General features: G+C 34.4%; 1 protein-coding gene across 16 annotated transcripts in view; it reads left to right on the top strand.

Annotated features, from left to right (window-relative positions):
• Positions 1 to 12,616, top strand: part of ADAM22 (ADAM metallopeptidase domain 22) — a 225,794-nt gene that overhangs the window by 150,681 nt on the left and 62,497 nt on the right. For all 16 annotated transcript variants that reach the window (XM_045826929.1, XM_045826916.1, XM_045826915.1 and 13 more), the window contains exons 8-13: positions 4,529 to 4,599; positions 6,668 to 6,742; positions 8,400 to 8,471; positions 9,307 to 9,473; positions 11,119 to 11,203; positions 12,239 to 12,329. In XM_045826929.1, the coding sequence (XP_045682885.1) occupies positions 4,529 to 4,599; positions 6,668 to 6,742; positions 8,400 to 8,471; positions 9,307 to 9,473; positions 11,119 to 11,203; positions 12,239 to 12,329 (561 nt within the window). The remainder of the gene's footprint in view (positions 1 to 4,528; positions 4,600 to 6,667; positions 6,743 to 8,399; positions 8,472 to 9,306; positions 9,474 to 11,118; positions 11,204 to 12,238; positions 12,330 to 12,616) is intronic.

The following is a 12,616-nucleotide window of genomic DNA, read 5'->3' as shown; positions in this document are numbered from 1 at the left end:
CTTAGCGAGCCCTGATCATGGCTGTAGCATATTCTAAATTTTAAACTCACTTTAGTTTTTTCAACAGCTCCGTGAGATAGAATTATTGTTTTCATTTTATAAATGAAGCTCAGCTGCCTTGTCTCCTCCATGGTCCCACAGCTAGGAAGAGATGGGAGGTTTGGAAGAAGGCGCAAAGAGAATGTTCTCTGGGAGAGAGGCATAGAAGAAATGGAAAAATTATTAGACTGAAAGCAAATCCTAAACTACTGCTTAGGAAAATGACCTAAAAGTTTACATTGTCTTCTCATCAGAAAATGAAATGTGTTTTCTAATGTCCCTTCCTCTCTGAAGTGAATCTGTAACTCCTTGACCTTCTGTAGTTTCCCTGTAGGGAAATAAAACCCTCCCCTACTCTCCTGCTGCCAAGGGGATAGAAGGTCCTATTTTATAGAATTTGCTATTTTGAAAAGTCTGCAAATGAGCATTGAATGCTCTTCTTCACACAGACAGAGATACCTTAGACTGTTCCTTCAGTATCTTATGTAACTTTTACAATCCCTCTTATGGAAAGAAAGTACTTCATGACTAGCAGTCAGAAAATAAAGTCTTAATCTAATATATATTATTGGAAGTAATCAACGTGAATTAACATTTAAAGTAATAAGTATAGTTCCCTCTAAGGACTTTATTGCAGGCTTGCCATGATACAGTCTTATAATTTGAAAAAAATCTCTATTTAGGGCTTCCTTTCAACAGAAATTTTGGAAGTAACTTGGCAATTCTGCAGTTATTAAAATGAGTTTTGAACATGTTCTTTGAAAACTCACATCTGTCTCAATTAGTTTCTGGTTTTCTTTTTTCATTAGAAGTTAGTACTGTTGCCTGGTCAGGGAGCTCTGTTTGTCAGATGGTCAACCCCATGTGCTGATATTCCTTAAAAAAAAAAAGTTGGCACTGTCAATTTCAAGAGTGTTATTTGTCTTTCAGAACGCGTAGATTTACCATGATAAGTTAGAAATAAATGAGAAATAAATGTCAGAACTCCAATTTTTGTAAAATAAGCTCAGAAGTAAGCTTATTTATTCTGATTTTAATACACTTCCAGTGGGTTACAGATTATCAGCACCTTTGTTGTTCTATGCATTATGTATTTCCCAAAGATATAATATGATTGGGTGTTCTCTGCACTTGTTTGATACTAGAACCTTTTGTTTTACTTAACACATCCCTTAGGACCATTGTCTTTTTTTATTGGTACTTACAGTTGGCATCAATGTTATATTAGTTTCAGTTGTACAGCAAAGTAGTTAGACATTTATATCACTTATGAAGTGCTCCACCAATAAGTTTAGCACCCACCTGGCACCATACACAGTTATTACAGTATTATTGACTATATTCCCTATACTGTACTTTATATCTCCATAACTATTTTGTAACTACCAATCTGTACTTCTTAATACCTTCACCACTTTCACCCAGTCCCTCAGCCCCCTTCCCATCTGGCAACCATCAGTTTTTTCTCTGAAATGCAAAGAAAACTTATCCATTAGGAGAAGGCACCAAATATATACATCTGATAAGGGGTTAATATCCAAAATTTATAAAGAACTCATACAACTTAACACCAAAAAAACATACCAAACAATCCAATTAAAAAATGAGCAGAGGACCTGAATAGACAGTTCTCTGAAGAGAATATACAGATGGCTGGTAGTCATATGAAAAGATGCTTGATGTCACTAGTCATCAGAGAGATGAAACTTAAAACTGCAATGAGATACCACCTCACACCTGTGAGAGGGGCCATTGTCAATAAATCAACAAACAGCTAGTGTTGGCCAGCATGTGGAGAAAAGGGAACCTTTGTGCACTGTGGATGGGCTTGCAGATTGGTGCACCTGACTATGGGAAACTATATGGAGGCTCCTCAAAAAATTAAAAATAGAACTACCACATGACCTAGCAATTCCACTCCTGGGTATTTATACTAAGAAATCCAAAACACCAATTTGAAAAGATATATGCATTCCTGTGTTCACTGCAGCATTATTTACAATAGCCAAGATACAGAAGCAACTTAAATGCTCATCAGTAGACGATTAGATAAAGAAGATATGGTGTGTGTGTGTGTGTGTGTGTGTGTGTGTGTAATGGAATATTACTCAATCATAAAAATGAATGAAATTTTATCATTTGTGACAACATGGTTGGACCTAGAGGGTATTGTGCTAAATAAAATAAGTCAAACTGAGAAAGACAAATACCACATGATTTCACTCATACAGGGTGGGGTAAAAGTAGGTTTACAGTTGTGAGTATGCAAAACAGTTTTTTATTGTATTATTATTTATTAATTGTATTATTTCCATATGAAAAACTGTAAACCTACTTTTTCCCCACCCTGTATGAGGAATCTTAAGATTATTGTCTTAGGAATACATCTTGAAAAAAGCTTATTTATTTTCTATGGACCCCATAACACTCAGCTTTTTAAAAATTCCTACCATGACATGTACAAACCTTGTGTGCTGTTCAATGAGTCTTGACACATGTGTGTTCCCTTCAGGAGCCCTAGAGCTGCACTGTGACCCCAGGGACTTCCGCTGTGCCTGTTCCCAGTCATTGCCCCCCACTCCCAGTTCTGCAGTCTCCTTTCTGATGGGTTTTTTTTTTTTTTGGCCATGGATTAGCTTAGCCTGTTATAGATCGTCATGCAAATGGAACCATGTATTATGCCCTGCTTCTTTTGCTTAGCATATGCCTATGAGATTTATGTTGTCAGGGTAGCAATAGTTTATTCTTTTAAATTATTAAGTATGTTCTACTATATGAATATACCACAATTTTTTTATTCATCTTGCTAATGGACATTTGGGTTGTTTCCAATTTTTGGAGAATACTTAATAAAATAACTATGAAAATTCTTGTAAAAATCTTTTTGTGGCACCTGTTTATATTTCTGTCAAATACCCAGGAGTGAAATTACCGACTCATAGGTAGCTATAGAAGTGTGCTTCCTGTATAACAGTGTTTCCAAACTTGAGCATGCATCCGAGTCACCCGGAAGGCCAGTTAAGCACAGACTGCTGGCCCCATCGCTGGACGTTTCTTTAAAACACTTTATTGAGGTGTGGTTGACATACAAAAATTTATAATGTATACAGCTTGATGGGTTTGAGGATAAATATACATTCATAAAGTTATTATCATAATCTATGCCATAAACATATTTATCAACTCCAAAAGTTTCCTCCTGTTCTCTCTTTATTATTGTTATTATTAGTGATTGGAACACTGAACATAAGATCTACACTCTTAGCAAAATTTCAAGTGTATACTATAGCATTGTTAACTACAGGCATTAACTATACTGCTGTACAGTACATATACCTGTAGGACTTATTCATCTTGTAAAATGAAACTTTGCATCTTCTGACAAATAGCTCTCTGTTTCCCTATCCCCCAGCCCCTGGTGCCCACCATTCCACTTTATGCTTCTGTGAGGTTGACTGTTTTAGGTTCTTCATATACGCGGTATCATGTAGTATTTGTCCTTCTGTGTCCTTATTTCTCTTAACATTATGTCCTCCAGGTTCATCCATGATGTCACAAACAGCAGGATTTTCTTTTTTTAAGGCTGAATAATATCCCATTTAGATACATACCACATTTTCTTTATCTATTCATCCATCAATAGGCAGTTAGGTTGCTTCTGTATCTTGGCTGTCGTGAATGAATAATGCTGCAGTGGAAATGGGAGTGCAGACATCTCTTTGAGATCCTGATTTGAATTTCTGTGGCTATATACCCAGTAGTGGGATTGCTGGAGTATATGGTAATTCTCTTCCTAATTTTTTGAGGAACCTCCACAGTGTTTTTCATTGTGGCTGCACCAGTTTCTGGGGTTATTGATATAGTACCTCTTGGATGGGTTATGAGAATTTGCATTTCCAACAAGTTCCCAGGTAATGCTGATGCCATTAGTCTAGGGATCAAACTTTGAGAACTACTATTTTATAAGAAATTGCTGAACCCTTTTTCAAAGTGGTTATACCATTTTACACTCTTATCATTGCTGTGTGAGAGTTAATTACTACACATCTTCACCAACACTTGGTGTGTCATTCTTTAATGAAGGTCAGTAGTAAATGTGAAGGTCAAGTTGGCTATTTAAAAGATTCCAATACAGAATATGATGGTTTTATAGGAGAAATATGAGGAAAACTTTTGGGATAACTTACGAGTAATGTTTGAGATTTTTTGAGTTATATTAATTAATGACATTTATTCAGCATTAATATGAATACAATTGCTTTGATTAATATTCTGCATTACCATTAAGTGAAGCATTCTATATTATAAAATTAATAAGTAATATATAGGTATGTGGTTATAATTTATAATTACTTATTAATAATTATAATTAATTAATAATCAAAGTATACTTATATAATTTATGCTAGGAAGGGCTAATAAAACTTTGCCTTGTATCAAAGAAACCTAGAAATTTCACTGAGTTTAATTTACTTTTATTTTCTTTTAGAATTCCAACAAGTAAGCATCACTCCACCAAAATTTATTTTGAAGCCAGGACCAAAAAGGACTAAACGGCAGGTATGTATTCACAGGTCTATATGTCATGGTGCTTTAAAAACACTTGGTGACTGCCAATTAATTGAATCCACATTAAGTCTCTGTGAGAGGGTATTAGGTAAGACATTTGTCAGGGGTTGGTAAACAGTAAGTGTTAATAACTGAGACAATAGGATAATTTTCTGTTGACCTAACTTTTGATGGTTTTCATACACATTTGCAACATCCAGTCATGTGCTAAGTAGGCAAATTCTTGATTTCTCTTTCTAAGAAGCCAGTGGACCCAGGGAGATGAAGTGTTGTAGAACTGTGTGGCTAGTATTGGCAATTCTCTGACCTTCAGAAAATGTTGAAAGTAGTGAGAGAGTCTACTGTATGAACTGGTAAGGCTCAGATCTCTTCCATGTTAACAAACTATAGAAATGATCTCTGAAAGTATAATCTTAGGTTTCTTCTGTATTAAAAAGCAGAGACTAGCATCATAAAAATATCCATTTTTGAAGAGAGTCTTGTCATTTGATGCAGCGTATGTTACTTTTTTGGTTCCTAAACCCCAAATTATGGGGTTTAGGAACCAAACCCCATAATGGTCTATTACCAAATAGACCAAATTATGGTCTATTATTCTCTATCAACTTGTAAGGGATTTTGAAAAAAAAGTTTTTAAAGTTTTAGAATGTGTAAGCAATAAACAAAATCCACACAGCAGAAAATTTTTAGTTTATCTTACATGCAGTACTCAAAATACACATTCATTATTGATTTAGTTTGATTGTATACCCGCATCATAAGAATGACCCTTGGGCAAGTGAGCAAACAGATTTATTGAAAAACTGTATATTAAAGCATGACATAAGGAAAAAGTTAATTTTGCAGATCTCGTTAAGATTGTGTTACAGACTAACTGCAGAGAACTAAGTGCAGAGAACAAAGGGCTATGGCTGCCTTAGTGACTCTCGTGAGTAGCATTCATTGGTCATGATTTTGAAGGTGGAGAAAATTTGTTGTTGAACAGACAGATAGAGCTGCACTAGATAACCCAAGACTGCCTGGGAACTCTCAAAACTGTCCTATCAGAGCTCCCATGTCGTTTGGGGAACCCCCTGACCCCTCCCAGAGGAAGGGGCACATCTCAATCCCACATTTGGAGATTAAAGGATAAAAGTGCCAATCATCCCACTCCCTGTAGACCTCTCAGAGGGTTTTAGGAGCTTAAATTAACCATTTTATTATAATCTCTGAGATCTGTTGTTAAAATAGCCTGAGTGAAATAAATGAAAGTACAACATGAAATATATATTCTTTGATTTTATATGCATATGTATTTCTGGAAGGAACCTGTGACTGTGCTGTACCCACTGTCGGGGAAGGGTAAAGACTAAGAAGAAGGGAAGAGGGGACTGGAAGACCTTTGTGCTCTACTTTTTATAGTTCTTTAATTTCTGAACCATGTAAATGGTTTACTTACTCCAATCCGAAGTAAATTGATGAAAATGAAAAAATAAATACTAAATGAATAAGTGGGGGCATGGTTTTGCTTATTTTTCCATATTTTTTAGTTTTTCCTATTTAAGTTTTTTCAGCTTTATGGAGGTATAATTGAAAATAAAACTGTAAGATATTTAAATGTACACTGGAAAACATTTCCACCATGGAGTTAACACATCTGTCACCTCACATACTTACCTTTCTTTGGGGTGAGAGCATTGAAGTTCTACTTTCTTAGCAAATTTCAGTTATATAATACAGTATTATTAATGTGTCCATCAATGGATAAATGGATCAAGAAAATGTGGTATATGTACAACACAATATTACTTAGCCTTAGGTCCAAAATATAAAAATGCATGGTATCGTTTATAAATGGAATCTAAAAAAACAAAAAATGTCAAACTCATAGAAACAGAGTAGAAAAGTGGTTACTAGGGTCTAGGAGGTAGGGTAAGTAGGTCGAGGTTTGTGAAAGAGAACAAACTTTCTACCATAAGATTAATAGAGTCTCAGAATCTAACGTATAACATATTTTTTAGTTTTTCACAGCCCAGTTTGGAGGGTCTATTTAGATGCCATTTCCTTTACTATATTGCAGCTCCGGCGACGTCCTCGAAATGTAGAGGAGGAAACCAAATACATTGAACTGATGATTGTGAACGATCATCTCATGGTAGGATTTGCTGAATTTTTCATTGTTTGAACTTGCTTGAACCTTGGATTAAACTGGTCAGTGCTGCAATATGTTTAGAAGAAAGAGGCCCACAAACCTGTCACCTAGACAAGGTATTTGTGTAACCAAATGTATTTAGCAAATATAACCAATAACCTACAAGTAGGAAATCCCTTTAGGTGAAAGTAACTAACAGTATTTGGTAAGGTTCCAAAAATATTTCTGAGTCTTCTGATGTCAGCTCTTAACCTGACTAATGTAGGGCCTAATATCTCCTCTTACTAAAATGGCAAGGTTTAAAATAAATGAAAACTCCCGCTTTATATCGAAAAAGTAAGTGAAACACCGGTAATGTGACACTTTAGTTTGCAATGTTCAATTTTATCCTACCGAAGTGAAAGCAACCGTTCTATTTCTGTCTTGTTGTAAACCATATGGAAAAACTTACATGGCCAAGTAGTAAAGATTAGGATAAGAACCTAGCGAAAACTTCCAGTTTTGATGAGTCAGTTATTTTGTTATATTCAGTTGTATATATTAATTTCATGAGCATGTTGTATATTCAATTCGTGGGCACATGGTAATCATATGGTTATAGTCACAGCATAGCAGTGAGTTATAATGCTAATTGTTCTGTGTAACCAGACTATTGAATTAAGTGTTCAGTGATGGATGCTGCTTGATTTTCCTTAATTTCAGATAAAAGTATATTTAGATTTACTTTGAGTGATTTACTTGAGGGAAAATGTTATTTATTTACACATGATTAAACAAATAATATTAATTTTAATTATTTTTAATGACAGTGCTATCAAGATTGAGTGATTCTTTCTTGTTCAGGCTAAGACTAAGTTTTATCTTTCTACCTTTTCAAATTCAGTGAATGTTACTGTTCCCTGAGATTTTTATAAAACAAGTTTCAAAAACATAATTTTGGACATTTTGGGATATCACAAATTCAGATGTCTGTAGACATCTTTATGCAGTTAACACAAATAAAGTGAGTCAGGTATTAAACAATAGGGAGGGGTGTGGCCTGCAGCAAAAGGGAAGTCACAAGCCCTGTCTAATGGGAGCAGCTGTTTCTCAGCAGTTACCAGTTATTACCTTATGAAGATGCTAATTTCAAATGAAGCCAAAAATCAGGTTTTACATGGTGTTACATGATTTTTAAAACAGCATTAAGGGCAAACAAAAGATATATGTGATCCACATCTAGCCTATTAGCTACCTCTTTGTGATCCTCTCGGCTTTCTTTTCCTTATGACTGAGTCCTACAGGACTTAGGCACATTTTTACTTTTAGCAATATTCACATTCACTTTTTTGACTTTGACAGTACTTATATTTGTATGTCATGTAATTCATAGATAACTTTAAGATGCTTTAATCATTTCAAATAACAATCTCGTGATAGAAATAAACTTGTGAAATGGATGGAATGGGTATTTTTTTCTTCATCTCACAGATGAATAAATGGAGGCCTCACATTTTAAAGAGCCTTTACTCAGACTATGCAGCATATAGAGGACTTTCAATTTATCAATTTTTTTTATAGAAAACTTTAGAGATCTTTCAATTACACCATGTTTTCTCTGCTGAGGTGATTATTTGCTGATGATTATTTGAAAGCCTTTTACTTTTTTTTTTGCTTTCAGTTTAAAAAACATCGGCTTTCAGTTGTACATACCAACACGTATGCGAAATCTGTGGTGAACATGGCAGATTTAGTAAGTATCAACCCAATTCAGTGTTGCTGTAGAGGAATTTTATCTCTTGATTATTAATAGAATGCATAGTATGGTCTTATATTTTCACTACTCTTAAGTTAATGCTTCAGCCAAGGTATCCCATAAATCCCTGGTCACCTTGCAGTTGACTTTACTGACTCTCATATCTGGCTGGGAAGATGATAAAAGGTAGTGGCCAAAATTAGCCACAGATTTATGCCTAATGTTCCTTCCTGTATTTTTTTCACATTGGAAAAGAAAAGGTTGGGTCCTAGGCCCTAACAGATACTCACCATGTCCTTCCACCAGTGGAAAGCAGTGTAAGAGTTGCCATCTTCCAGGGGGTGCCTGGTGCTGTGGGAATGATGCAACTCAATGATCCTCCTGCACCTGCTTTCCACAGCTTCCTCTGACAAGGCAGTGCTGGCACCTTCTCCACGAACTTAGTCAGGGACAGTTGGGCTGTATAAAAATGATTTTCTTGGAGAGTCTTCATTGTTCCATTTTTGCTAGGGGAACTCAAGAATGTATGTAATGACTCTTTGTTTAGGTGCCAGGAGATGGACCCAGGGAGAGCCTTGAATAAGGGTCAAAATGTGTTTTTTTGTTTCTAACTAGTGCTCTTCTTTGGGTATTACTTGGTAGAGAGTCAGTTCTCTGTTACTCAAGGGAAATGAATGTAAATTAGAAAAATAATTATCTTTCTTGAAAAGTGAAATTTCTTAAATTAACTAAAACTCAAGGGGTTTCTATAAAAGGACCTTCATAGTTCTGTTCATAAAACATTCGATTTTACCCTATGTATAGCTGGTATGTTCATTTTCTTATATACTAGATATACAAAGACCAACTTAAGACGAGGATAGTGTTGGTTGCCATGGAAACCTGGGCAGCTGACAACAAGTTTGCCATATCTGAAAATCCACTGATCACCCTGCGTGAGTTTATGAAATACAGAAGGGATTTCATCAAAGAGAAAAGTGATGCAGTTCACCTTTTTTCGTACGTAACTTTTGTAATGATTTTTTACTTTTTTTGGTTCTACATTGAATGCTCTATGACTTGTGCCTGAGATGTATCCTTTCTACTGTGTGATGCAATTAGGATTCGACAGGGAAGATACATTTGGAAAAAGTTTTAAAGTATAATTTGCTTGAAATTAACATGAAAATATAAGAGGTTTAATTTTGAGTTTAGTATAGCATGTACAGGGTCTGGCACAAATAATGCCCCTTTTTATTATAAAATCTTTTATCACAAAATCATAAGCATGTAATTCTTTAACATAACAATATCACACTCAAACACACCATATGACATTTTAGGTGAACTGTTCAAATTGCTGTCCACCTTGTGCGAGACATTCATGTGCCCTACCAACCACACTCAAGTAAGCCTCACTTCGGCTGGACCCTGTATGTTTCATTTAAATTTTCAAGAGTTTTAATCAAAGCATTTACTGAGTGAAAATACTGTTAATGCTCATAAAGGGTATTTTAACTGATTAATTATACTCTTTAAGGTTTCTGTCTTTTAAATGTTAATGTTGTCTTTGTTTTTGATTTAAGTTGAGAGCTTAGTGATATTTCCAGAGTTTGTCTTTTATTTTTCTCACTCTTACAGGGTTTTCTTTTTGGTAAGTAGCATATTTGATGTAATAGCAAGTTATATGTAATAGCTTTTAAAAACCTAACATCCAAAGTCAGAGCTTTTATTGAAGAAAGTTATAAATGGAAGTAAAAGAGTATATTTTGTAGGTAACTTTTTATTTTTATGTAATTTCAAACTTACAGAAAAGTTGCAAGAATGCTTCAAGGAAATACCCTATGCCTTTGACCCAGATTGATCAGTCGTTTATATTTTGACCCATTTGTTTTATGATTTCTTTTCTTTATCCTTCTTACCTCCTTTTCTTCCTTTTAGCCATCTATCAGTTTTTTTCCTAAATCATTTGAGAGTAACTTGGAGATGTTTACTTACTGGCCTTTACTACTAAATACTTAAGACATTTCCTTATATAGCTATAGTAAATTATTAAAACCAGATAATTTAATATTGATATAGTACTTTATCTAATCTATAGTCTATATTCAAATTTTAGCAATTGTCCCAATACTGTATTTTGAGGCTAATTCTCTCCTGCCTCCAATCCAGGGTCTAGTGCAGGATCACTCATTGCGTTATCTGTCAGGTATCTTTAGTCTTCTTTAGTCTGAAAGGCCTCCTCAGCCTTTCTTTGTTCATTTTGGACCAAACACCTTTTGAAGAATATAGGCCAGTTACTGAATAGAACATCCCTCATTATGGGACTTCTATTTTCTCATTATGAAACTCAAGTTATGCATTTTTAACAAATACCACAGTAGTGATTTTGTATCTTTTTCAGAGTACATCACAGTAGTAATTGTTTTTTAATAGATATAGATCTATTGAAGGTATTTGGTGATTATATGGGAAACATATCCCTTATAAACCTTTTTCTTTGGTTATGTGTGTAAACAATTTTCTTATTCCTTCCTTCCTTCAGGAATGTATAATATACAAATGTTATGTGCATTGAGAAAATAAGTGTGGTAAATTAATAATGAGAGGTGTTATGATATTTGAACTGTGAGCAGTAAGTATTTTTCATTTCCTTTTCTGAAAGGGGAAGTCAATTTGAGAGTAGCCGGAGCGGGGCAGCTTATATTGGTGGGATTTGCTCGTTGCTGAAAGGAGGAGGCGTGAATGAAGTAGGTGTGAACATCTATACAGTACAAAGTGGTATGATGGCTGAAAATGTTTTCCTAATATTTAAGAGACAATTTCTCAGTATTCCACATTCTCCAGATGTTAGGTTGTTTTATTAACAACCAATGTGGTTACTATAAATGACCAGAGGACAGGATAGGTAAATAATAGAAGATAATATCTGATAATTCTGTCCATGTTCTACTTAGAATGATTTCCAGATTTAGCTATTTACAGATTATATAGAGAAAATATTTACTTTTACCTCCATGGGCAGTAAGGCCCTATTTATTACTTTAATTGATTTTTCCAGAGAATTAGGTAGTTCCCTGAGTTATTTGGCTTACTACCAAACAACCCAGTTGGAAATTTTCTTCCTTCTTTGATACTTGGCAAATTTTTGGAGAAAAAAAATAGACCAGTGTTTTCAAAGGGTTTCTTCTATCGCTAAGGCACTAAACCTGACGGAAGTGATCTAAAAGAGAAATACTTGAGTTTCTGGGTGGCTATATACTTTTTAAAAAATGTCCCTAGGTCTTCTCAAATTTCTTTGGGCCAAAGATTATCACCACATCCTGTGCGTTTTCTGAAGCCACGTGTTCTTAGTTTGGGGAAATTTCAGGCTTTTAAGTGGACATGCAAAGATGAACAAGTTTCAAATAATTTACACATTTTTATTATTATTTTATTATTATTTAACAGACTGGTTTAATTGTATGAAAGTATTATGTTTTCCAGAATGTCACTGGTCCCAGAATGTAACTTTGGACTCAGAATTAGATTTAAGTTTCCAAAACAAAAAGTTGATGATTCCCTGGCTTCTAGTTTTCTCTGTAAGAATTAATCAACATGGATTTATTTCTTACTACTTCTTCCCAAATGCTCAGCAGTTGAGTACTAGCTATTATGTGTTTAACTTCTGCTAAATAAAATGCTTAGAAATTACTTACTTTCAAATATGTTGTCATTTTCTGGCCCATCTTAAATAAAAAATAATTTGCATTTACATGTATTTTATTTTTGTTTTTGTTTTTTAGTTTGGAAAAACTGATTTAATGGCAGTTACTCTTGCCCAGTCATTAGCCCATAATATTGGTATTATCTCAGACAAAAGAAAGTTAGCAAGTGGTAAGTTTAAGCAAGCATGTGGTTTGGTTGTATTTCCAATAGACTGTCTGTCAAATATTTTGAAGAATGAGATTATTTAATTCAGTGGTTTGATAAAAAGAGTTTGAATGATAATATAAGGTAAACAGCCAGAGCACAAATATTTTTTTAAAAGTAATACAAGGTAATATATATTTATATTACAAATGAAAATTTCTGCATGTGTAATAAACACTTCAAGCTGTATGATGATAAAATCGTAGTTGAATTTAACCTAAAAAAGGACAAAATAAGCTCAAGTAGGTAAT

The sequence above is a fragment of the Phyllostomus hastatus genome, unplaced genomic scaffold, assembly GCF_019186645.2.
Source record: "Phyllostomus hastatus isolate PE091 unplaced genomic scaffold, TTU_PhHast_1.1 phas_scaffold_78, whole genome shotgun sequence".
NCBI classification, from domain to species: domain Eukaryota; kingdom Metazoa; phylum Chordata; class Mammalia; order Chiroptera; family Phyllostomidae; genus Phyllostomus; species Phyllostomus hastatus.
This window is presented reverse-complemented; position numbering and strand designations above follow the sequence as displayed.